Source organism: Pituophis catenifer, unplaced genomic scaffold (genome assembly GCF_029215685.1).
Source record: "Pituophis catenifer annectens isolate HBS135680 unplaced genomic scaffold, rPitCat1.0.hap2 SCAF_16, whole genome shotgun sequence".
NCBI lineage: Eukaryota > Metazoa > Chordata > Lepidosauria > Squamata > Colubridae > Pituophis > Pituophis catenifer.
Genome location: NW_027256896.1, coordinates 10,689,811 through 10,713,847, shown reverse-complemented (window position 1 = coordinate 10,713,847; position 24,037 = coordinate 10,689,811). Strand labels below are relative to the sequence as shown.

The window sequence follows — 24,037 nt, the reverse complement described above, 5'->3', positions numbered from 1 at the left end:
ACCCCCTCTGCTCTCCTCGGGGGAACCTCAGGGTGGTTGCCTCCATCTGCCGCAAACTAACTAACTTTAACAAAACTGCATCCTGATAGACTGTGGCGGGCAGGGGGGACAAGGCGAGAATGCCTCTGGGGAATGAATCAGAACTTTAGAGCCCAAGCTGGCTCTAAAATTATAATAAAATAATAATAAATAATAATAATAAAAATTGAAGCAGAAAACAAACGGAGTTTTCCCGTTGAAAAGGACAGCCAAAAAAAGGGCACTTTTTTGGGGGGGAAGAGCCAAAACACCGCAATGCCCCAGCCGCGCACACAAACAGGGACAGAGAGACTTAATTGAAATGTTTTGAAGGAGGAAAAGGAATCAATCGATCAAAATATAGAACTGGAAGGGACCTTGGAGGTCTTCTAGTCCAGCCTCCTCCTGCACAAGAAGGACAACTTATACCTGTGATAGTGAACCTATGACAGGTGGCACGCGGAGCCATCTCTGCCGGCACGCGAGCCGTCGCCCTAGGTCACCTCCACCACGCATGCGTGCATGCCTCCTGTTGACCAGCTGACTGGTCTGCGGAGATGCATGCACGAGTGCAGGGGAGACTGGGCAGGGTGTGTGTCATGCACACATGTGCAGGGGGCTGGGAAGGTCATGTGTGCATGCACAGGGGGACTGGGGGGATGCGGCGTGCCCCCCCACTCCATTTTGGGTCTAGCAGGCCTCCATGAAGCCTCCTGGGACCAAAAACGGGCCGGGGGGCCATGCACCTGTGTGGAGAGAGTGGGGGAAGCATGGGCAGTGGGGGAGTGGGGGGATCATGCGTGCATGCGCAGGGGTGCGGGGGACTCACATGCATTTGCAGGGGGTGGGGCACACGGGAGGCATTGCATTATGGGTGTGGGCACTATTGCACACACACACGCACTGTCGGCACCCGAGGAACAAAGGTTAGCCATCACGGACCTATACCATCTCAGACAAGTGACTGTCCAGTCTCTTCTTAAAAATCTCCAGTGATGGAGCACCCATGTTCCACACAGAACACCACCGGTTCGGCATGCACCGAAAATGTGAATGTTGCCCTTCCACGCATGCACCCGGCCTACCACGCATGCGCTTTGCTTGTGCGCGCGGCTTGCATGCATGCACGTGGTTTAGAAAACTTTGGCTAAATAGGACGGCATAATGCCAGGGCGGCTGGGCGGCTCACCCTCAGGTTTGCCCGAACCAGCTGAATACTACCTCTGGTTCCAGCAGTTAATTGTCCTCAATGTTGGGAAGTTTGTTTATTTATTTATTTATTATTCGTATTTCTATGTCGCCCACTGTCCGAGGACTCTGGGTGGCTTACACCAAAGAGAGCATACTAAATAGCATATTGCCCCCAACAATCTGGGTCCTCATTTTACCCACCTCGGAAGGATGGAAGGCTGAGTCAACCTTGAGCCGGTGAGATTTGATTCAGCTAGCAGTCAGCTGAAGTAGCTGCAGTACTGCACTCTAACCACTGTGCCACCTCCTTAAGTTTCTCCTTAATTCCAGGTTACTTCTCTCCTTGATTAGTTTCCATCCATTGCTTCTTGCCTTGCCTTCTGGTGCTATTGTCTGCCAGCAGCCCGTGGAGATGGCAGCGGAGTCAGACAGTGAAGAGGCTGGGGAGGACCATGGGCCAGTCCTGGAGGCTGGGGAAGGCCCGGACGAGGGCTCCGCATTGGAGGCAGAGATGAGGCCAGAGCCATCTGGGAGCGATGCGTGGACTCCGGAGCCTCCAGAGTCGGACAGCAGAGAGGCAGAGGAACAGGAGGAGCCTGTTCCTAGTGCAAGCATGAGAAGAGCTGCCAGAAGGCAAGAGCAGCTAAAGCAAAAAGGACAACTTGGGAGTAAGGCCAGGAGATGATTGGCCCCTCCCATAAGGCTTAAAAGAGCAGCAAAAGCTCTTGGGCTCTTTGTAGGAAAGCAATGTTGCTACATTTGTTTCTAGTCGGCGTCTCTTGTTTCTGAACTTCGTTGGGCTTTGCCAAGAAAAGCCTTTGCCAGGGTGCCAAAGAAGACAAAGATTTGTGATAAGGCCGAAGGACTTTTTCCAAAGGACTTGTTTTGGAATTAATTTGGACTAAGCTGGGAATGAAGTAATTCCCAGCTGTTATAATAAATTAGGTTTGTTTTAAGACTAAGTGTATCTTTTATGCCTAAGTGAGCCTAGGTTACAACAGGTGCTCTGGAAAATAAGTTTCCCTCCTCCTCTTTCTTTCTTCCTTTCCTTGGGATGGATGGAAGTATGGAGGCCAAAGAGGCTGCATATGGAAGAGAGAAGTTTGAGAAAGTTGAGTGTTTCACACTTAAGAAGAGGTTGGATAACCATTTGTCTGAAGTGGTATAGGGTTTCCTGCCTAAGCAGGGGGTTGGACTAGAAGACCTCCAAGGTCCCTTCCAACTCTGTCATTCTCTTCTCTTCTCTTCTCTTCTCTTCTCTTCTCTTCTCTTCTCTTCTCTTCTCTTCTCTTCTCTTCTCTTCTCTTCTCTTCTCTTCTCTTCTCTTCTCTTCTCTTCCTCTCCTCTCCTCTCCTCTCCTCTCCTCTTCTATTCACTTCCTGGGCAATTCATCCCTAAAGAAGGGCAAGGACAGCATCCTTCATTCAGGAGAAACTCCCCCAGACTCTCTTCCCCTTTGGAAGGAAATCTAGGGTAATAATTTCTCTTTATCAAATGAGATAACAATCAGGAAGGGGGGGGGAAGTCAAAGAAATGCCTTTTCCTGCCACTAATTTTAATTTTCCCCCCCCACCCCCTCATCCTGTGCAGGGTGCCAAATGCAATGTTGAACGTGCCAGTGCTAATTCTGAACTAAATTTTTCCATAACGGTGATATGTATTTTAGATGCAGGAAATTCAAAACATTTTCATTCAGGGGAATCTTTGATTGCCAAGCTGGTGCATTAAGACTTACCGATACATGTACTTATAATGATAAATCGCATGAATGGAAGAGTCAATGGTTTATCTACCTGGAATGATGTGCCTTGCTGTTCATTATTGTTGTAATTATTGATGTTGGGACTTAACGTTGCATGGATGTTTATTTTTTGCTGGTACTGTTGTCTATATAGCTTTTGACTGTATCAGCATTAAACTTTCACAATTAAGGAAGAGTGTTGATGCTTTTGAACTCTGATGTTGGTGAAGACTCCCGAGAGCACCCTGGATGTCCAAGAAGACAAATTAGAATAGTATAACAGAGTTGGAAGGGACCTTGGAGATCTTCTAGTCCAACTCCCTGCTCAGGCAGGAAACCCTACACCAGAGATGGCTAACCTTTTTGCCGTCGCGTGCCAAAAGCGGGGGGAGAGCGTGCGTGGGCCCACACCCATAATTCAATGTGTCCCGCCCCCTGCACATGCGCGCGTGACCCCTTCGCACTCCCCCCCCGCTTTTGGCATGTGATGGGATGGTGGGCCTGGTAGGCCTGTTTTTCACCCTCCCCAGGCTCCAGAGGCTTTCTAGGCGCCTGGGGAGGGTGAAAACAGCCTTCCCACCTCCCCCGGAGGCCCTCTGGAGGCCAGAAACAGACCATTTCCCTACTTCCTGTGGGCCCGGAAGGCCTGAAAATTAGATGGCGCTGGAGTTGAGCTAGGGCACTGCTCACATGCCCACAGATATGGCTCCGTGCCATCACGGCCCTACACCATTTCAGACAAATGGTTGTCCAATTTCTTCTTGAAAACTTCCAGTGTTGGAGCATCCACAACTTCTGGTGGCAAGTCGTTCCACTGATGAATTGTTCTCACTGTCAGGAAATTTCTCCTTAGTTCTAAGTTGCTTCTCTCCTTGATGAGTTTCCACCCGTTGCTTCTTATCTTACCCTCAGGTGCTTTGGAGAATAGCTTGACTCCCTCTTCTTTGGGGCAGCCCCTGAGATATTGGAAGACTGCTATCATGTCTCCCCTGGTCCTTCTTTTCATTAAACTAGACATACCCAGTTCCTGCAACCGTTCTTCATATGTTTTAGCCTCCAGTCCCCTAATCCTCTTTGTGGCTCTTCTCTGCACTTTTTCTAGAGTGACTGATCACTGAACAAAGCGATCCAGAATTCTCACTCAAGACACAAATGACCAGGCTCAAATTATCGGAATCGGTTTCAGTAGCAATGTGTGCAATTTTGAAAGACCTGGTTAAGGTCTCCATCAGCACAGAGAAAATCTATTTATCCAACTGCTAAGAACCAACACTCACCAATTACAGGTAGTTCTTGACTTACAACCACAGCTGAGATCAACATTTCCATGGCTAAACATTGCTCAGTTGTTAAGTGAGTTTTGCCCCATGTTATGACCTTTTCTTGCCACAGTTGTTAAGTGAATCACTGCAGTTGTTAAGTTAGTTACACGGTTGTTAAGGGAACCTGGCTTCCCCATTGATTCCGCTCAGTGGTGAAATCCAATTTTTTTTTACTACAGGTTCTATGGGCGTGGCTTGGTGGGTGTGGTGTGGCTTGGTGGGCGTGGCAGGGGAAGGATACTGCAAAATTCCCATTCCCTCTCCACTCCAGGGGGAAGGATACTGCAAAATCTCCATTTCCAGCCCACTCCAGGGAGAAGGATACTGCAAAATCCCCAATCCCACCCCACTTTGAGGCCAGCAAGAGGTGGTATTTGCTGGTTCTCCAAACTGCTCCAAATTTCACCCAGGAGTGGGGAGGGAATGGAGAGTTTGCAGTATCCTTCTCCTGGAGTGGGGAGGGAATGGGGATTTTGCAGTATCCTTTCCCCAGGAGTGGGGAGGGAATGGGGATTTTGCAGTATCCTTTCCCTGGATGGGGAGGGAATGGGGATTTTGCAGTATCCTTCCCCCAGGAGTGGGGAGGGAATGGGGATTTTGCAGTATCCTTCCCCTGGAGTGGGAAGGAGATTTTTCAGTATCCTTCCCCCTGCCACACCCACCAAGCCAAACCACACCCACCAAGCCACGCCTACAGAACCAGTAGTAAAAAAAATTGAATTCCACCACTGCTCTGAGGGTATCTACAGGGTGTTTCATGGGTTTGCAGAGAACAACTTTGAGATGTGACTTGATAAAACTCCATTGATTGTAATTAAGTGTATCAAACGGGAGTCACTCTAAGGGTTGACAGTTTCCCCCCCCCCATGGCTTCTCCTGAGCAAGGGGTTGGGCTAGAAGACCTCCAAGGTCCCTTCCAACTCTTTTGTTATTCTACCTTCCAACCATGTGTCATCTTCTGATCTTATTGGGACTCGGGAGGAACAGCTAATGCTGATCTTTGGACTTTGCTGCCCTCTGCTGTTGACGAGTGTTCAGTTCAAGCTACTTGTGGCTTGGCAGCTCAACTTGAGTTAAGTCTCGTTTACAAAAGGTATATTGTACCTAAAGACTGTACATGTTTTATGTCAGGGTCGTGTTTCGAAACCCGTCGCTACCGGTTCGCTCGTGGGTGCGCGTGCTTTCATGCGCACACGCGTGACACTTCTGCACATGCGCAGAAGCATCCGGGTGGCTGGGCGGAGCCTCCCGCAGCCGCTACAGATTCGCCCGAACTGGGGCGAACTGGTAGCAACCCACCAGTTTTATGTGTCTAATGTATCAGATTCCACCACTACCCCACATACACACACACTTGTCTCTCATTTTTATCTGTTTTTGCTGTAGAAGAGTATGGTTGTAGCCAACTCAAGTATTACAGCCCCTGAATAGTGAAATGCTTCTTGATGATGTTAAAACTCTTTAATATGTGGTCTTTTAAAGTCTCCTTTTCCCACTTCCATTTACTCTGGAGTAGAGCAGGCAGTACATACAGTTGAGAAGTCTTGAGAACTGAAGGGATTATCTCCACTTTTGAACATCCCGCAAAATATTGATGGGAGAACGGAAAATACCGACTTGACTTAATCCAGCTTGCTAAGGCTAGAAGGACCGCTGGACGCATTTCGTGTTCAAACGAGGGACATTAGTTTCACATAAAACGACAGGACCAGCTGAGTTCTTAAATATACCTAACCACAAACTTCCCATGTTTTAACCAAGTTTACTATACTGAGCAAATTCAGCTCGATAGCCTTCCAGATGTGTTGGTTGAAACCAACGTTTTCTAATCTTGGCAACTTTCAAGACGGTGTGTGTGTGTGTGTGTGTGTGTGTGTGTGTGTGTGTGTGTGTGTGTGACTTCGACTCCCAGAATTCTGACTGGCTGGGTGTTTTGCCCTAGCTACAGACCCCAAAGAACTTTTGGCAGCTCTGTGCGCCCGTGTATCGAGAAGAGGCTCCTCCTCTTATTCCTCTTCACTGATGGAAGCTTCTGAAGGCCCTGGCTGAGTCCCTGCCTCTGGCACCACATCTTCTCCAGCCTCCTCATTGTCTGACTCGAGTGCCAGCTGCACAGGCTGCTGGTGCAGCACCACACCAGCCTCCTCGCTGTCAGAGTCAGCTACTAGCTGCACAGGCCGCTGACGGACCACAACACTGGGGAATTCTGGGAGTTGAAGTCCACATGGTGTAAAGTCAGCAAGGTTGAGCAATGTTCTTGGCTGTGCGGATTAAAGGCGATGGAAATTGTAATTGCGCATCTCCCATACACCCCGGTGGAGAAAAATTATGTAAACGTAACAGGGGTGAAATGCTACCGGTTCGCTCCGGTTCAGGCGAATCGGTAGTTTAAAAAAAGCTACCGGTTCGTCTGAACTGGTATTTCCGACGGATCAGCTGTGCCGCACAGTTTATATTCGCTAGAAAGCAGGAAATCCTGTTTTCTAGCGAAGCTAAATTGCATGGCACAGCTGTTCCCGCCCCTCGCTGTTCTACTTAGCTAGTCTTGTTTTTCCACGCAAAGTGCACATTTGGTGTACACTGTGCATGCACGCACAGCGTGCTTTTGGTGTGTGCTGTGCATGTGCACGTGTGTGCTTTTGGCGTGCACTGTGGGCAGTGAACTGGTGGCGATCCGCGGAGGATTTCCCCACTGAGACGTTCTCTTTTCCCTCTTTCAACATCTGCATCCCCCACAAACGTGTCGAGCAAGGCAAGCCATTTTTTTTTAAAAAAACCCAACTTTTTAATTCTTATTTGGTCCTTTGGAACCTGAGCTTGAAAACCACTCATGGGGATAATTCATATTATACAGGGAACTGATTACAGATTTGATTTACAATTGATAAAATATCCTATGCTTTTTTTTTTCTTTTAAGAGGTGCACAATTATTTACACGATTAAAAACTATTCACAGCTCAGTTGAGAGTGAACCGAAAGACACACACGCACATACATTAGACACGGAAAGAAAGAAAAAAAAAAGGAAAAAAAAAGATTTCAGAAAGCAGAAATGGCTGACGTAATTTTCGGACGGAATCCCAAACAAATCAACAAGGAAAAACTGTTGGCCGTTTCTGTTGGCCGCCGGGACAAATGAAAAGCAGGCAGCATGGAAGTTGACTTGGGAGCCAACGTGAAAGAGGGCGAAGGAGCGGAAGAAACAAACAAGCAGGGAAGAGGAAATTAAGCTTCCTTTTCCGCTGCTACCTGAAATATGGGTGAGGAATAAATGTTACAGGTAGGAAGTATGACAAAAGATTGGCAATGCCGTATTAGCCCTCAGTTCAGGCATACCCTGTCCTTCTGGAGGTTTTCCATGCGATGTTGATGCAGCCATGTCCTACACTTCAAAGCCCTTCTCCCTCCCTCCCTCCCTCCCTCCTCCTGAGAGTTTATGGCGTATTTGCAAACAAATCTGTTTTGACATCAGCGTGAATTGCTAAACATTCCTACCCACCACCCCACCCCCTGCTCAAGGTTCTCCGAGAAGAAGAATGGCTATTAAAACACATGGAAGCTGTCTTGAGCTCTCCACGAAGAGAGAGAGAGAGAGAAGAAGAATAATCCCCAGGTCGAGTCCTTCCTCATCGTCTTCTTTTAACGACCCCATAATCCCTTGCATCGGGGTGGAGTCTTGGACAACTGAATGGAGCTGAGTTTTTTTACTGGCCAGAAGCCCTTCCTGTTGCCAATGCGGAGTTCTATTCAGCAGAATATATTCTCAGTGTGCCCAGAGAGAGAAATAAAAATCTGCCTCTACCTAGGATCGAACTCCCAGCCTCCCGATTGTGAGGCGAGAGCTCCACCTCTAGGCCATTGCACCACTCAGGTCAAGTCCTTTCTGCAGCCAGGAATTGTCAGTTCAACCAAACTCGCGACGTCAAAACTTTGGAAGGATCGGGTTGCTGGCCGTGACCCTTTGGATGGACAGGTGAGCAAAACTAGCTGGTCAAGATTTCCTAGAAAGGTGTTTCATCACCTTGCCCTACTCCACCCGTTCCCAATGCACCTCCCCAGCCCGTGGCCACCTGCCACTAAAGGCCACTAAACTACATTTTCCCCAAAGCAAATGCTGGCTTTTTTCTGAACAGAGCTGTCACTTTTGCTCTAGAAGGATGTCCACATCTTTTGTCATCTCTGTGGCCAAAAAGTTTCCATCCCCATCCATTTTTTTTGAGGGGGGGGGGGAAGGACCAGAGAATCGCTCCAATTCTACCGAATGCAGGATTCTCTGATCGACTGGGGATCTATCCCACTCGACACCGGAGGACGACACTGAATGGTGCAGGAGAACATCTCCAGTTCCTAATTTCCAGCTGCTGTGTTTACACAGGAGCAGGTTGCACCACTTTCTTTACGGATACCTAGATCCTTTCACCTTTTTTCCCCCTTCTCTGACTGGCCTGAGTTAATGCTCTCTCTCTCTATGGCTCTGTCCCATTTGTGGTCAGCCCGCAGAGCTTAAAAAGTTGACATGGTCTGATGGCTTCCTCGGCAGGAGATTCCAACAGTCAAGGATGAACCCTGATTGTTGTCGTTCCCACTATGTGGTAGACCAAAGTCCCTGGAGAAGATTCAGTCGCCGCATGCATCTCCAGTTGACTTGTTAAGCCAACGATGGCCAAGTGTTGATTTCACTTCCCTTTTGGTCTTGCTAACTAATCTCTGGAGAAAAATGCCAAGCAAACTGGCCAAATCCTCCCCTGCTCCCAGTCCACCCCCTCTCAAATTTCAAGCGAAGGGCACAAGTCCGCCCCTTCTCCCAGCCCCACCCTTGCTATCCTCATCCGCATCTTCTGCCTAGACAAGCGGCTGAGGAAGAGGAAAGGGGCTTATCTCCTAACTGTAGCAGATTTGAGATAAACCTTCTCTAGATGCCTTCATCAGCAGCACAGGGGCAGAAATCGGTGAGCTTAGACAGGAGACCACGAAGTCCAGGTTCCCTAAACCTTTAGAGAACCGAAAGAGGAACATCTGCTACCGCTGACTCCTCAACATTCTTGAGTCCACGCTTCCTCCAATCCTCTCTTTAAGATCAAGAAGGTTGGGCAAGACGAACGCTATCCCTGCTTCCCTGGGGTTTGAACCCATCCCGTTTCACTCGAAACCCTGCCCCGGATTACCCTGTTCCCGAGTCTAAAACTCCACAGATCTTGATGAGGCTCAGCGACTCCCCTTCAACCTCCTCCTGACCATCTCCCAACTATTCTGACTGATCCATTGGAAGCCCAGCATCTCCCTGCAGGATTCAGTTCACCTTCATGGGAAAAATGGAAGAATCTCTCTACTGGGGGCTCTGTGGGAGGCTGAGCGTCCAACTGCAGAATGTAAAAGTGCTAAGCTCACTCCACGTCTTCAGGTAAATGCCCACCTGTCAAAACCTTCCAGGTAGAGCTTAACCTGAAGCACGGAAGGCAGAGGGACATACAATCCCTAACCTGTTTTTCCTCTCCTTCCCATGGCTGATTTCTGGTTCATCTTTCTTGGGGGGGAAGGGGAAGGGGCCAAAAGCAGACATTGGAGGGGGAGTGCTCCCCTCCCTCTTTTAACAGCTAGAGAGCTCGCACAAGGAAATGGACTCCCAACTCTTTCTAAGGGGCCAAGGGTGTCCTGTGCGCTCACTTCCTTTGTTTCGGCCTCCAGCTGCAACGGAAGGACATTGCAACCCAACAAACGCACACTTTGCTTTGCCTCCTTGGAGGACACCGACAAGGACACAACAACACAAAGACAAATCAAGACCTTCTGCTCTTCCCAGGCGGATAAAGCATTAGCTGGCCGGCCACCAAAATATGGAAGGGTGGGCTTTGGTTCCTCACCCAGCCTCAGATGGGAGTGGGAACCAGGGGTAGGTACCAAAGCAAAAAGACCCCCCCTCAGTATGGCTCCGTTGTGTTGCAGTAACAGGTCCCTCCAGGAAAAGTGCACCCCTGGCCCACCACCAGACTTCCACAGCTGCTTCTTGCTTGCGTTGCATGGTGAGGTGGCTGGTGGCATCATATGCAACCTGCTTTGGGGCCTAGTGTGAAACGCCAACTCACCTTTGGCGACTGCAGGCCAGGTCTACCCAGGTGGATTTGGCCGGCTCCATCTCTCTGGAAATTAGGAGTCTCCAACCTTGGTTACTTTAAGACCTGCGGACTTCAACTCCCAGAATTCCCCAGCCAGCATAGCTTGCTTGAATCGAGCTGAAGTCCAAAGGTCTTAAATTTTGGCTGGGGAATTCTGGGAGTCGAAGTCCACAGGACTTAAAAGTTGCCAGGGTTGGGCAACCCCTGCTGGGAATCTCCTGGGCCTGGACAACTAGAAGGGAGATGAAAACCCACCTCCTTCGCCCTCAATGGAGCAAAGGAACCCACTCTAACCCCCCTCAGCTGCTGACGCCATGAACCGCGAGGGAAGGCAGGCAGACAGACAGACAGACAGATTCGCCAGAGGTATATTGTTGCAGCCGTAGGATATCTGGGTGGCTGAGGGGAAGGACGACCACGCCCCCGCGCCAAGCAGCTGGCAGCGCTCAGGCCGTTCGGTATGCTGGAACCTGCGAGGGGGGCATCCTTCCCCCCCAGCTCTAAAATCTTTTTTCCTTGCTCTCCTATCCTGACCGCAGCTTTGGATAAAGTGCATCTTCTGTGGGAAAAGGGGGGAGGAGGGGGAAAGGGGAGATGGGTTTTTCAAGAGAGGGAGGTGGGAGGGGAACCTGAGCAGCTCCCGGCCTAACCCCAGAGAACAGGAGACGAGGCGCTTAGTTTGAAACCCGCGATTCGTCGGTCCTCCTTAATCCTGACGGGCTCTGCACGGACGGCTGGGGCAATGCGCGAGACAGGCGGGGCTAGAAAAAGGCAGAAGCAGAAGAGGGGGGCTGGGGGGGCCCTTTGTCATAGCGGCCGGGGTCCGTGAAGTCCCGCCACCTCGGGGGTGAGCAGGGGGTTGTGCGTCCCCTTTGTTGACATCCAGTCGTTCAGGAATGCCTGGGTGGCCTTGCGGTGAGCCAGGCGGTGCGTGATGGAGAATCCGGCATTTCCTTCCAGTTGGGATAAAATCACCAGGACCTGCCTGAAGGAGGAGAACCAAAACAGAGAAGAGGGGAAGGAGGGGGGGGGAAGGATGGGAGAGGGAGGTGAGAGAGTTTCTTGAGTCTGAAGAAGTAGTTAGTAATAGCAATAGTAATTGCACTTAGACTTCTATACCACTTCACAGTGCTTTACAGCCCTCTCTAAGTGGTTTACAGAGTCAGCCTCAGGGGTGAAGTGCTACCGGTTACGGCGAACCGGTAATGATAAAAGCTACCAGTTACGGCGAACCAGTAGTGATAAAAGCTACCGGTTCGGGCAAACCAGTATTAAAAAAAGCTACCATTTCAGGCAAACCGGTAGTTAAAAGAAACTACCAGTTCATCCGAAGTGGTATTTCCGACAATCAGTTGTGCCGCGTGATTTATATTCGCTAGAAAGCAGGAAATCTAGGGAATCTAAATCGCACGGCACAACTGTTCCCCCCGCCTTCACTGTTCTACTTACCTTAGAAAAGGCTTCTTTTTGTGCACGAAACGCACGTTTGGCACACACTGTGCATGCACATGTGCAGTGTGTATTTGGTGTGTAATGTGCATGCGGGTGCAGCGTGCTTTTGGCATGCTCTGTGCATGCGCACATGTAGCGAATCCATGTGGCAATCCGTGGAGGATTTCACCACTAGTCAGCCTATTGCACCCAACAATCTGGGTCCTCATTTTACCGACCTCGGAAGGATGGAAGGCTGAGTCAACCTTGAGCCTAGTGAGATTCGAACTGCCAAATTGCAGGCAGCCGGCAGTCGGCAGAAGTAGCCTGCAGTACTGCAGTCTAACCACTGCGTCACTGTGGCTCATCCAGCCCACCCCAATCATTAAAAACTTTGCCAAAAAAAAGTTTCAGAGCTGATATCTTGCAGAATTACTAAAACGATGCAAAATGGGGACATTCTCGTCTAAAACAAGATGAGATCGCACGGATTAGGCTCACTGTAAACCATCAAAGAGAGCCACTTTGGCGTTCTCTTTTTAGTCGTTTAGGGCATCAGACCAGGAGACTGTGAGTTCTAGTCCTGCTTTACACACAAAGCCAACGGGGTGATCTTAAATTTTTCTGGCAATAAATAACCGGCGTCCAGAAAACCAAGGTCAAACACTTGGGAAGCTCAGAATCTGTTCTTTCTTGTTCCTTTCTTTTTCATGCTCTTATTACCAGAGAAGTCCCAAAAAGGTGCTTTTTTCAAGAGGCAACAGGACTTTCTGGTTTTTCTTTGAAGACGTTTCGCTTCTTCATCCAAGAAGCTTTTTGGATGAGAAGCAAAATGTCTTCAAAGAAAAATCAGAAAGTCCTGTTGCCTCTTGAAAAAACCACCTTTGGGACAACCATGACCTGGATGACTGAGAATCAACATAGACATTATGGGAGAAGGAACATTAAAGGTAAAGGTTCTGTTCTGCTCCAGCTACGGACCACAAAGAACGTACAAACCTTAGTTTACTAATTAAGGACTACTAATGAGCTTTCTTAGTAGTTGTTCGAACACAAGTACAGTTTAAATCAGTCTTTTCTGAACAAGGGCTGTTAATTTAACTTCATTAACAGCCAACAAGAATCCAAAGAATAATAACTCAATTCTGAGGCACAGTATTTCAGATAACCGTAATCTTACTGTGGTTGGCAGAATGCCCGGAAGCAATTTGCAGGAAAAATGACAAGAGAGAAGCAAGAGCCGATCAGACGTTTCTGGAGTCAATACGCAAAGGAATATGAACGAAGTTGTTTTCTGCAAATTGCCTCAGTCGTCGGCATTCCTTAAATAGGCTAAGGGAGTGGCCAATTAGCCCCAAGCCTTACTCTCGAGGAGACCTCCTCCTGAGGAGCCATTCCTGCCTTTTGGAAGCTCTGTGAGCCCATGCATTGAGAAGAGGCGCCTCCTCTTCTTCCCCTTCACTTATGGGAGGTTCTGAAGGCCCTGGCTGGATCCCCGCCTCTGGCATCACATCTTCTCCAGCCTCCTCATTATCTGACTCGGGTGCCAGCTGCATAGGCTGCTGGCGAATCACCACACCAGCCTCCTCACTGTCAGAATCAGCTACCAGCCGCACAGGCCGCTGGCGGGACACAACAGGTTCCCCTCACAAATATGTACTAGTCATTCCCGACTCTAGGGGGTGGTGCTCATCTCTGTTTCAAAGCCGAAGAGCCAGCGCTGTCCGAAGACGTCTCCGTGGTCATGTGGCTGGCATGACTAAATGCCAAAGGCGCACGGAACATTGTTATCTTCCCACCAAAGGTGATCCCTATTTTTCTACTTGCATTTTTTTACGTGCTTTCGAACTGCTAGGTTGACAGAAGCTGGGACAAGTAACGGGAGCTCACCCCGTTATGCGGCACTAGGGACTCAAACAGCTGAACTGCCAACCTTTCTGATCGACAAGCTCAGCGTCTTAGCCTCTGTGCCTAAGGAACATTAGGACTTAGCAATAGGGCAGGGATTCACATGAAGTTTCAGTAACCCGTTTGGTTTGTGGTTAGATTTCTAGTCCTGCCTTAGGCACAATGGCAATAGCCTTATATACTTATATATTAGACTTATATACTGCTTCACAGTGCTTTACAGCCCTCTCTGAGCAGTTTACAGAGTGAGCCTATGGCCCCCAACAATCTGGGTCCTCATTTTAATGACCCTGGAAGGATGGAAGTCAACCTTGAGCCCCGTCAGGATCAAACTCCTGACGGTGGGCAGAGTTTGCCTGCAATACTGCACTCTAACCACTGCACTGTCAGAATTTTCTAGCAAGCTGGGTGACTTAGGGCCAGTCACTTCCCTCTCGGTCTTAGGATGCAGGCAATGGCAAACCACTTCTGAAAACACCTTGCCAGGAAAACTGCCAGGAATAATAATAATAATTTATAATAAATGAAAGGTCAGCTAGACTAGTGGATAAGACAGGCTAAAAACTGGGAGACGGCGAGTTCTAGTCCTGCCTTAAGCACCAAAGCCAGCTGGCTGACTTTGGGCCGGTCATTCCTTCTCAACCCTAGGAAATAGGCAATGGCAGAACATTTCTGAAAAAACTTGCCACAGGGACTAGGTCCAGTCACTGAAATCTGATTTGCAGACTTACACACATACACAAGGGCCCAAATAAAAATAAAATAAAATAATAAAATGAAATGAAATAAAATAAAATGAAATAAAATAAAATAAAAAATAAATAAAATAAAATAATAAAATGAAATAAATAACAAAATGAAATAAAATGAAATGAAATAAATAAAATAATGAAATAAAATAAAATAATAAAATAATAAAATAAAATAAGTAATGAAATAATGAAATAAAATAAAATAAAAAAATAAAATAATGAAATAAAATAAAATAAGTAATGAAATAATGAAATAAAATAAAAAAATAAAATAATGAAATAATGAAATAAAATAAAAAATAAAATAATGAAATAAAATAAATAAAATAAAATAATAAAATAAAATAAAAAATAAAATAATGAAATAAAATAAAAAATAAAATAAAATAAAATAATAAAATAAAATAAAATAAATAATGAAATAATGAAATAAAATAAAATAAAACAAAATTAAATTAAATAATAAATAAATAATGAAATAATGAAATAAAATAAAATAAAAGGCTGATTAGGGATCTCATTTCTCCTTATTTCCATAGCTCCAATATTGGAATGCACATTGGACCAGCCATACCTGCCATGCTATTTTGCATTTCTGGGCTCTCACCTGTGCAAAGGTGGCACACTGTCCTGTGTCTTCAAGCTGCCCCGAGTGGACACAACATTGAAGCTATCTGTGCAATCACACTGGACGTGGAGATAGGACTTGGGGTGCCGATTCTCCACCACGACGATGAGACCGGCCCAGCCGTGGGTCAGGTAATAACAGGTCATCCCTTCACGCCCCTGTTCCAAAAAGGAAAATAATCAGCTTGTTTGTCTGAAGGAGTCGTAGGTCAACAGATTGAAGTTGGGATAAAGTTTGCATCCCATCACACTTAAGCCAGGAGTGTCCGACCTTTGGCGTCTTTAAAACTTGTGGACTCCAACTCTGTCAGAGAATTCATGACTGGCAGAGACATGGTACCATGGTAACCATGGTAATGAATAGGCATAGCAACTGAGTCAGCCAATGGGGACTGTTTGGAAACTGAAACTAGGCTTGCTGAATTGAAACTGAAACTAGACTCTTCTCTGCTGTACTCTGCCTGTGTTTTGTACTTATTCCCAATCTCTACTTGCTACAGTGTTTTCCCGAAAATAAGACCCTGTCTTATATTTTTTTGAACCCTCAAATAAGCGCTTGGCCTTATTGCCATGCGCTCAAAAGCCCGATTGGGTTTATTATCAGGGGATGTCTTATTTTGGGGAAAACAGGGTACCACGTTGGAAGAATCTGCTTTTGGCATTGTATGTGTTATTTTATATATAAAGAGAAGTTAATGAATCCTGCTGAATCAGTTATCTGTGTGTGCTTTCTGGATGTGATTTTTGCAACTAACTCTGACAAGCTCCCAGAATTCCCCAGCCAGCACAGCTTTCTTTCAGCACAGCTGGGGGAATTCTGGGAATTGAAGTCCACAAAAGTTGGCAAGGTTGGCCACTCCTGCTCTAAAAGAAGCTGCCGCTTGTGAAATTGTGGGATTTGAAGTCCGCAGGTCTTAAAGTCACCAAGGTTGGACATCCTTGACTAAGCTATAGTTAAGTGGTTGAGTTGGTCAACAGGTTACTCAATGATCCTGAAGAGAACTGAGATCTTTTTTTAAAAAAAATTCTTTTCTAATCGCTTTAATGTCAATAATCAGGACCGCCAAACTCAAATCTAAAACTCTATAGACTCTTCAAGAGGATGATGGCTACCGACACCCACCTCATGCCGCTCGCCCTTGTTCTCCGTGAGGAGAATGATGGCGTCGGCCAAGGTGGTCGATTGGGCCTCAATCTGTTCTACCATCACAAGGCGGGAACCGTAGATGGCTAAGATGTAGCTGGAGACTTCGGTGGGCGGGCATTCGCTGCTAGATGTAGGGCTGGAGCCTGAAAGAGATGGAAAGATATGGCAGAGATGTGGGTTCAGTTGTAGGAGACGGCACCTCAAGCTTTACACCATCCTGCCTGGCATCCCTACCGCGAGCTTAAGAGGATCCAAAAGTCATCCTATCTGAAGAATGAAGGCCTCTCTTCAGCACTTAGGAACTTTGGTTAACTTTTCCCAGGACAACATAAAACACTGAATTATTCAATTGACTATTTGGTGGAAGCTCCTTTTTCACCCAAGGGAGCAAATGTCAAGGGAAAATTAAGAAGGAAATAATTAAGATAGATTTGTCAGATTTTTTTTTTGTCTTGCTTTGACTCCAGGTGCAAAACTCTTTGTTTACCACGAGAGAAGAACCCCGCTGAGAAAATCTCATTTGCTTAGCTCTGCACTGATGAGGTTACCTAGTTTGCAGTGGTGGGATTCAAACAATTTAATAACTGGTTCTATGCCCTAATGATGGGCTGGGTGGGCGTGGCCATGGTGGGTGTGGCCAGGGTGTGTGACAGGCAGCACTTGGCCTCCTGCACCCCCTTGGGAGCAAAAATGGGCTGGGGGGGTACTCCCCCCACGCCCCATTTTGGGCCTAGGAGGCCTCCCTGAAGCCTCCTGGGAGCGAAAAAGGGCCTAGGAAACCTCCCTAAAGCCTCTTTGGAGCAAAACGGGCCTCCGGGGGTTGCCCCCCTGTCCCCTGTTTTGGGCCTAGGCCTCCCTGCATTTATTTGGGAGCCAAAATAGAGCACATGGGGACTCCTGGAAGGGGCGGGGCCAGTCAGCAATTTGACTACCGGTTCGTCTGAACCGGCCCGAACCGGCTGAATCCCACCAATGCTAGCTTAGTAATGAAATGTCTGCAGGAAAACAGCCAAACTGAGAGAGCACCCAGGATGACTCCTCCTCCTCCTCTTTTTTGCCCCCATCCCACTTCCCATCTAGCACTGATGATGTTACCTAGCTTGGTAATGAAACATCTATAGGAAAACCATCAAGCTCAGAGAGCACTGAGGACCTCACAGCTCAACCCTGAGCTACAAAATATTCTCTTGTATTGAAGATCTCATTAAAGGGAAACCCCGGGAGTGTCCGTGGCTGATTGAATCACTGAGCCTCGCACTCCCCCGCTGCAGTTCAACAACCAACACTTCACACTGGCTTCTGGAGAGAGTCCTTGAAACGATTAATAGCAATAGCACTTAGATTTATATCCCGCTTCACAGTGCTTTTACAGCCCTCTCTAAGCTGTTTACAGAGTCAGCACATTGCCCCCAGCAATCTGAGTCCTCATGTTACCCGCCTCGGAAGGATGGAAGGCTGAATCAACTTGAGCGGATCGAACTGCTGGCAGTGGGCAGAGTTAGCCTGCAATACTGCATTCTAACCACTGCACACCATGGATGGATGGATGGATGGAAGGAAGGAAGGAAGGAAAGTATCAATAGCACTTAGATTTATATGCTGCTTCACAGTGCTTTACAGCCCTCTCTAAGCGATTTACAGAGTCAGCCTCTTGCCCCCAACAATCTGACTCCTCATTTGACCCACCTCGGAAGGATGGAAGGTTGAGTCCAACCTTGAGCCTGGTGAGATTCAAACTGCCAATTTGCAGTCAGCCGGTAGTCAGCAGAAGTAGCCTGCAGTACTGCACTCTAACCACTGCGCCACTGTGACTCTTAAAGAGGGCTTTTCTTCAAACGCTGGCATCTTTCTATTCCCTCTCAGTCCTACCTTCCGAGCAAGTCACCCACTGCTCTCACCTGGGCCTGAGGTTCCTGGCACTGGGGCAGTCCAGTGGTTGAAGGCACAGCACACCACGGCATACTCGCCCGGCTCCAGCATGATGTCACAGTTGACAAACTTCTTGACCGCTCGCTTGCTGTGGGCCATCAGGCGTCCCAGGCTTAGCTTGCTCCCATTGATGAAGGTGGCTCGGAACACCATGATGCACAGGTCGAGGAGATGGCTGTCCACGGTGTCCGAGCGTCTGAGAAAGGACAAGGTGGAGTCACTGAAGCAGTCGGCGTGAGCTTAAATGGACTCCCCTCACCAAACCAAGAGGATTGATACCGTAGACCAGTGATAGTTAACCTTTTTGCCGTCGCGTGCCAAAAACGGTGGGAGCGCAGGAGGATCGCACACGTGCGTGCCCACACCCATAACTCAATGTGCCCTGACCACCATGCATGCACGTGCCACACACACACACACACACCCCTTGCGACCCCTGTTTTTGGCACATGATGGCATGGTGGGCCAGGTAGGCCCATTTTTCGCCCTCCCCAGGCTCCAGAGGCTTTTTTGGAGACTGGGGAAGGGGAAAACGGCCTTCCTCACCACCACCCCCGGAGGCCCTCCAGAGGCCGGAAACAGCATGTTTCCCAACTTCCAGTGGGCCCAGAAGGCCAGAAAATCAGCTGACCGACGCACGCATGCGCACTGGAGCTGAGCTAGGGCAATGCTCGCGTGCCCACAGATATGGCTCCACGTGCCACAGGTGTCAAGTTTCTGAAAGATGCCCTAATTAATTCATGAGCCATGATCCAAACTTTAAAGGAAATATATTCATTTATTAGGAGCAACATTCCGGCAATACTGGGATGCAGTTAGGACTGATCCTACGTAGATTTACGTTCCCCTATGACCCTGTCTCTCCCCTCCTCTCTGGCCATGTCATAAATCACATTCTCCAATTAACCACTTTGGCAGGCTGTGAAACCTAACACCCTCCTTCTGATTGCGGTCAGGAAGAATGTATGGAATGCACTTCAGTTAGGGAAATCAATCAGCTCTATCAGTTCTCCCTCCCTCCTGCTCATGGCAACTTGAAAGCTTTGCAAGTTGACAACAGGTGGCACCTGTGCCATAGGTTTACCATCACGGCCATAGACCATCTTTCCCCAAGTCGGCTTGACTCCAACTCCCACATTTCTAAGGTGGCTGGGGCTTTGTGGAAACCGCAACCCAATAGATCTCCAGCTCTCTAATTTGAGAAGAACTTTTAGATAAGCTACAAGTCAGAAAGGAACCAGCCATTTACAACCCACTCACTCTACCATGTCTACAGATGCAATACAGATTCTGCTCCTGATCACAGTACAGGTAGTCCTCGACTTACGGCCACAATTGAGCCCAACGTTTCCATTGCTAAGCAAGATGTTAAGTGAGCTTTGACCCACTTTACGATCTTCCTTACTAGAGCCTTGGTTCTTCACCCAATTGGCTTGATCTTCCGCCTCACCTGCTGCCTTCCTGGAAAAGGGCAAACTCCAAAGTTGCTCGCTCCAGCACAGTCAGTGACGTGACCGTGATGGGCCCACTGGCCTTATTGGGGAAAGCCGCCTGCACACGCACTTCGTGCCAGTCGGAATGAAGCTTGCAGATGTCCACAGAGTCAAAATACCTAGCAAGAGAAGTCAACATCTCTTAACCTTGGGCCAGTCGCTCTCTCTCAGCCCAACCCACCTCACAGGATGGTTGTTGTGGGGAAAAATAGGAGGAAGGAGGTGTGCTGGATACGTTCATAGCCTTGAGTTATTTGCAAAAACAATAAAGGCAGAAGATGGCAGGTAGGTAGGTATGTAGGTAGGTAGGTAGAAGATAGATAATAGATGGGTGGGTAGATAGATGACAGACAGACAGACAGACAAAGACAAACTAGATAGATATAAATATTAGAGGGGATGGATGGATGGATGGATGGATGGATGGATGGATGGATGGATAGATAGATAGATAGATAGATAGATAGATAGATAGATAGATAGATAGATAGATGACAGACAGACAAACAAAGACAGACTAGATAGATATAAATATTAGAGGGGATGGATGGATGGATGGATGGATGGATGGATGGATGGATGGATGGATGGATAGATAGATGACAGACAGACAGACCGACAGACAGATAGATATAAATATTAGAGGAGATGGATGGATGGGTAGATGATAGATAGATAGATAGATAGATAGATAGATAGATAGATAGATAGATAACACAGATAGACAGACAGACGACAGACAGACAGACAAAGGCAGACTAGATAGATATAAATATTAGACGAGATGGATGGATGGATGGATAGATGATAGATCAATCGATAGATAGATAGATATAGATGAGAGACAGATAAATAGATCAAATGTGGGTGGGGGTGGGGGGTTGGTGGGTGGGTGTGCTTGTGTATATGTAGACAGACAGACCCAGGAAGCATTTCTACCTTGTGATCTTAAAATCCACAACCTGACAATCCCACAGCCGAACTCAAGCAACCCAAGAGCTCTGGGACGCAAGCTGGCTCCCCCTGGGAGATACCTGATGAAGTCGCTGTATTCCATCCAGAAGACCCCGTCGCTGCTCCCATGGGGCATCAGCTCGTGACGCAAATGGGAGGGCCAGTGGGACCATTCGTCGGACCAGCTGCCATTCCAAGAGAAGCGGCCCCAGGGATTACGAAGTCGCAGCAGTCTGAAAGGGATTTAGGGATTTAGGGAGGAGAAAAAGAAGAGAAAGATGGGTTACTCAGCTCTTACTCTGAGTTTAAGAATAAGGCATAAACTCTTTACTGTAGGAGAAGAGCAGGTGGACCTGGGAGGGCAGAGTTAAATGTGTCATCAGCCTAGAATTGTTACGTTGCCACAAACGGCCGAAGTCCAAACCTTCTTGAATTCCATTGATCCTTATCTGGCACCAAGGTAGTACTGATCTTCAGTTGACGAGATTAAAGTTAGGCGCAGGAACATCCGTTAAGCTGCAGCTCAGAAAGATTTATCGCTCAAAAACCTATACACAACAATCCAGTCAACTAAAGTTCAGTACTAAATTGGCGGCAGATAAAGGTCAATGGTATTGAAGGAGTTGGACATTTGTGGCAATGCAATGATTCTAGGCTGATGACGCACTTAATTCCACCCCCACCTGTGCCTGCTCTTCTCCTGCATTTAAGAAGATACAAAGATTGGCAGATTAAAGAGTTTACAACGGATTGAATGAATGAATAAGCGTCAGCCTTCCGAATATTAGAACCATTTTGTCCGCTGTCTTAGGTTCCATCGAATTGGACACCGAGTGTGTTTGCTGGGAAAATAATTCCTGCTGTGCTTAAACAGGAAAGCGTGACAAGGGTTACAGTTTATCCCGCTGAAAGCCAGCAAGAATGTAAAGTGGTTGGGGGGTTTTTTGAAAAAAAAAATAGGGCTACAACTTGATTTAAGAAACCTTACATGATTACATTGGTTTCACTTGATTATCTGGTGGTTTGAACATATTTGGCAGCTGGCTCAAAACAATATTCTGGAATCAAAGAGATGTTTTTTAAAATTATTATTTTAGATGTTTCCCATTGGCGAATTCTTTCTCAATCTAGACGGTTATTTTACCGGTGTTTGGATTCACACGTGATGTTGAGACAACATCCCTTTACCCAGGTTAATGTTAATTAATTGACAAGCAGTTATGGTTTGTTTAATAAGCCATGGCTCAGTTTTAAACTCAAACACAGTCAGCAAATCGAAGATGGAAACTAATCAAGGAGAGGAGCAGCCTGGAATTAAGGAGAAACTTCCTAACAGTTAGAACAATTAACCAGTGGAACAACTTGCCTCTAGAAGTTGTGAATGCTCCAACACTGGAAGTTTTTAAGAAGATGTTGGATAACCATTTGTCTGAAGTGGTGTAGGGTTTCCTGCCTAAGCAGGGGGTTGGACTAGAAGACCTCCAAGGTCCCTTCCAACTTTGTTATTTTATGAGAAATACAGTAAATGCACAGAGAAATAAATTAACAATCAGTAAATAATAAACAGCTTTGCTTCAATCAACCCAATCTTCCAGGATCACGTTACACATGGAACAGTATATCGGGGCGCAGTTGGATTTGTGCTTAATGGAGTTGGCTGATTTGTGGTTTGGTGTGTTGCGAGATAAAAGTTTCTGTGTAGTTACACGCGGAAGTTATTAGCGCTGCCCGAATCCATTCTCTCTGCAGCTTGGCAACTGCAGCTCTGTCATTGTTTCATTGCCTTCTTTTTTTTTTTCTCCTTTTTTTAAAGATAGTTTATCTAGTCAATGCTTAGGAAAATAAAAAAAAGTAAAATCGAACAGATGAGATAAAATACTGCATCACAAAAATAAAATAACACATAAAAAATGTGGCACGCACTGGGCAAATCTTAAAATATTGCAGAGTAGGAAGCATAAAGAGGAATCATCTAAAAACAAGATAGCTAGTATGTGGTTAAAATGTACCAATAGAGGAAGAAATAACTAAGAATAACTTAGAAATAACTACAGAGTCAGCCTGTTTGCCCCAATAATCTGGGTCCTCGTTTTACCGACCTCGGAAGGATGGAAGGCTGAGTCAACCTTGAGCCTGGTGAGATTCGAACTGCCAAACTTCTAGATTGAAAATGGTTCTATCTATAGACCCGCTAATTTTAAAGCAAGTAAGCTGTCCATGAGCAAAGCGGGCAGGATCATCAGCGCAGCCATGTTTACCTGCGTCCTTGCACGTCTCGTACATCCAATATGGAGTACGCATGTCGTGGGCGAAGACCCATGCTTTCATAGGCCGCATCATCCACCTTCATGTTGCCTCCTCCACACGATGCTCCCATGAGGAAGCTGAAGAGTAACAGAAACGGGAATAAAATGTGGGGAAGGTACAAGAGAAAGAAAAAGGGACAAAGATTTAGGCCAGAGTTTGCCAACCTTGGCAATCTCCACAGATGTGTGGACTTCAAATCCCACAGTTCCACAGCTATCTTGGCCCCTGCTAAGAATTCTGGGAGTAGAAGTCCACCTGGGAGGTGCCAGGACTGGGTGTGGCTTCCAGTCTTATTTGAAAGTTTGATGTCCCGAAGGTGCTTTCTTAAAAGATAACTGGACTTTTTTTTTTTTTTTTGGCTTGAAGAGGTTTTGCTTCTCATCCCAGAAGCTTCTTCAGTTTCGCTTCTCATCCACGAAGCTTCTTTAGTCAGAACTGAGGAAGCTCCTGGGATGAGAAGCGAAACGTCTTCAAGGAAAAAACGAAGGAAGTCCGGTTGCCTCTTGAAAAAGGACCGTTGGCACAACCATGACCTTGGATGACGGAGAGTCTCCATAGATTTGGAAGTTAGGTATTCATCCTCTACATTTTCCAGAAATATATTACATTTTTTTCCCAGTTTTTTCATGGTTTACTAGAAAATAAAAGCTGACCAGGATCATGGAGGCATGTCCTGCTTCCCTGGCCATTGAAAGTTACGCAACAAATATTGTGACTTTTTCTTAGGACTAATCCACACATGGGGCAAAAGGTGTTGGTAAAATCCTACAGTGGTCTGCCCCACTTCCAACTGGGGTGGGGGAAGGGATAATATTTTTGGAGAATATTTTTTCCCGTGGGAGGGATCGTTACAATGCCGACAAAAGGGCCTAGTGGAAATAGGTTTTCCTTTTGAGGGGACACCCCAGGGGAAGAGTCCATCTTGCACTCCCTGATCCGGGTGGTGAACTACAGGTAGTCCTCGACTTACAACAGTTCATTTAGTAACTGTTTGAAGTTACAACGGCACTGGAAAAAAAAGTGCTTTATTTTTCGAACTATAAGATGCATTTTTTGATCTCCCAAAAGGGGGTGAACATGTCTGTGTCTTATAGATCGAAGAT

General features: G+C 47.0%; 1 protein-coding gene across 1 annotated transcript in view; it reads right to left on the bottom strand.

Annotated features, from left to right (window-relative positions):
- Window positions 1-11,172: 11,172 nt before the first annotated feature.
- The window catches only part of CAPN15 (calpain 15), a 111,760-nt gene continuing 98,895 nt past the window's right edge, over window positions 11,173-24,037 (bottom strand). The window contains exons 7-13 of the mRNA XM_070955029.1: window positions 22,886-23,011; window positions 20,708-20,860; window positions 19,631-19,792; window positions 18,150-18,376; window positions 16,228-16,394; window positions 15,085-15,263; window positions 11,173-11,371 (exon numbers count right to left, since the gene is read on the bottom strand). Coding sequence (XP_070811130.1) covers window positions 11,194-11,371; window positions 15,085-15,263; window positions 16,228-16,394; window positions 18,150-18,376; window positions 19,631-19,792; window positions 20,708-20,860; window positions 22,886-23,011 — 1,192 coding nt within the window. The 3' untranslated portion in view covers window positions 11,173-11,193. The remainder of the gene's footprint in view (window positions 11,372-15,084; window positions 15,264-16,227; window positions 16,395-18,149; window positions 18,377-19,630; window positions 19,793-20,707; window positions 20,861-22,885; window positions 23,012-24,037) is intronic.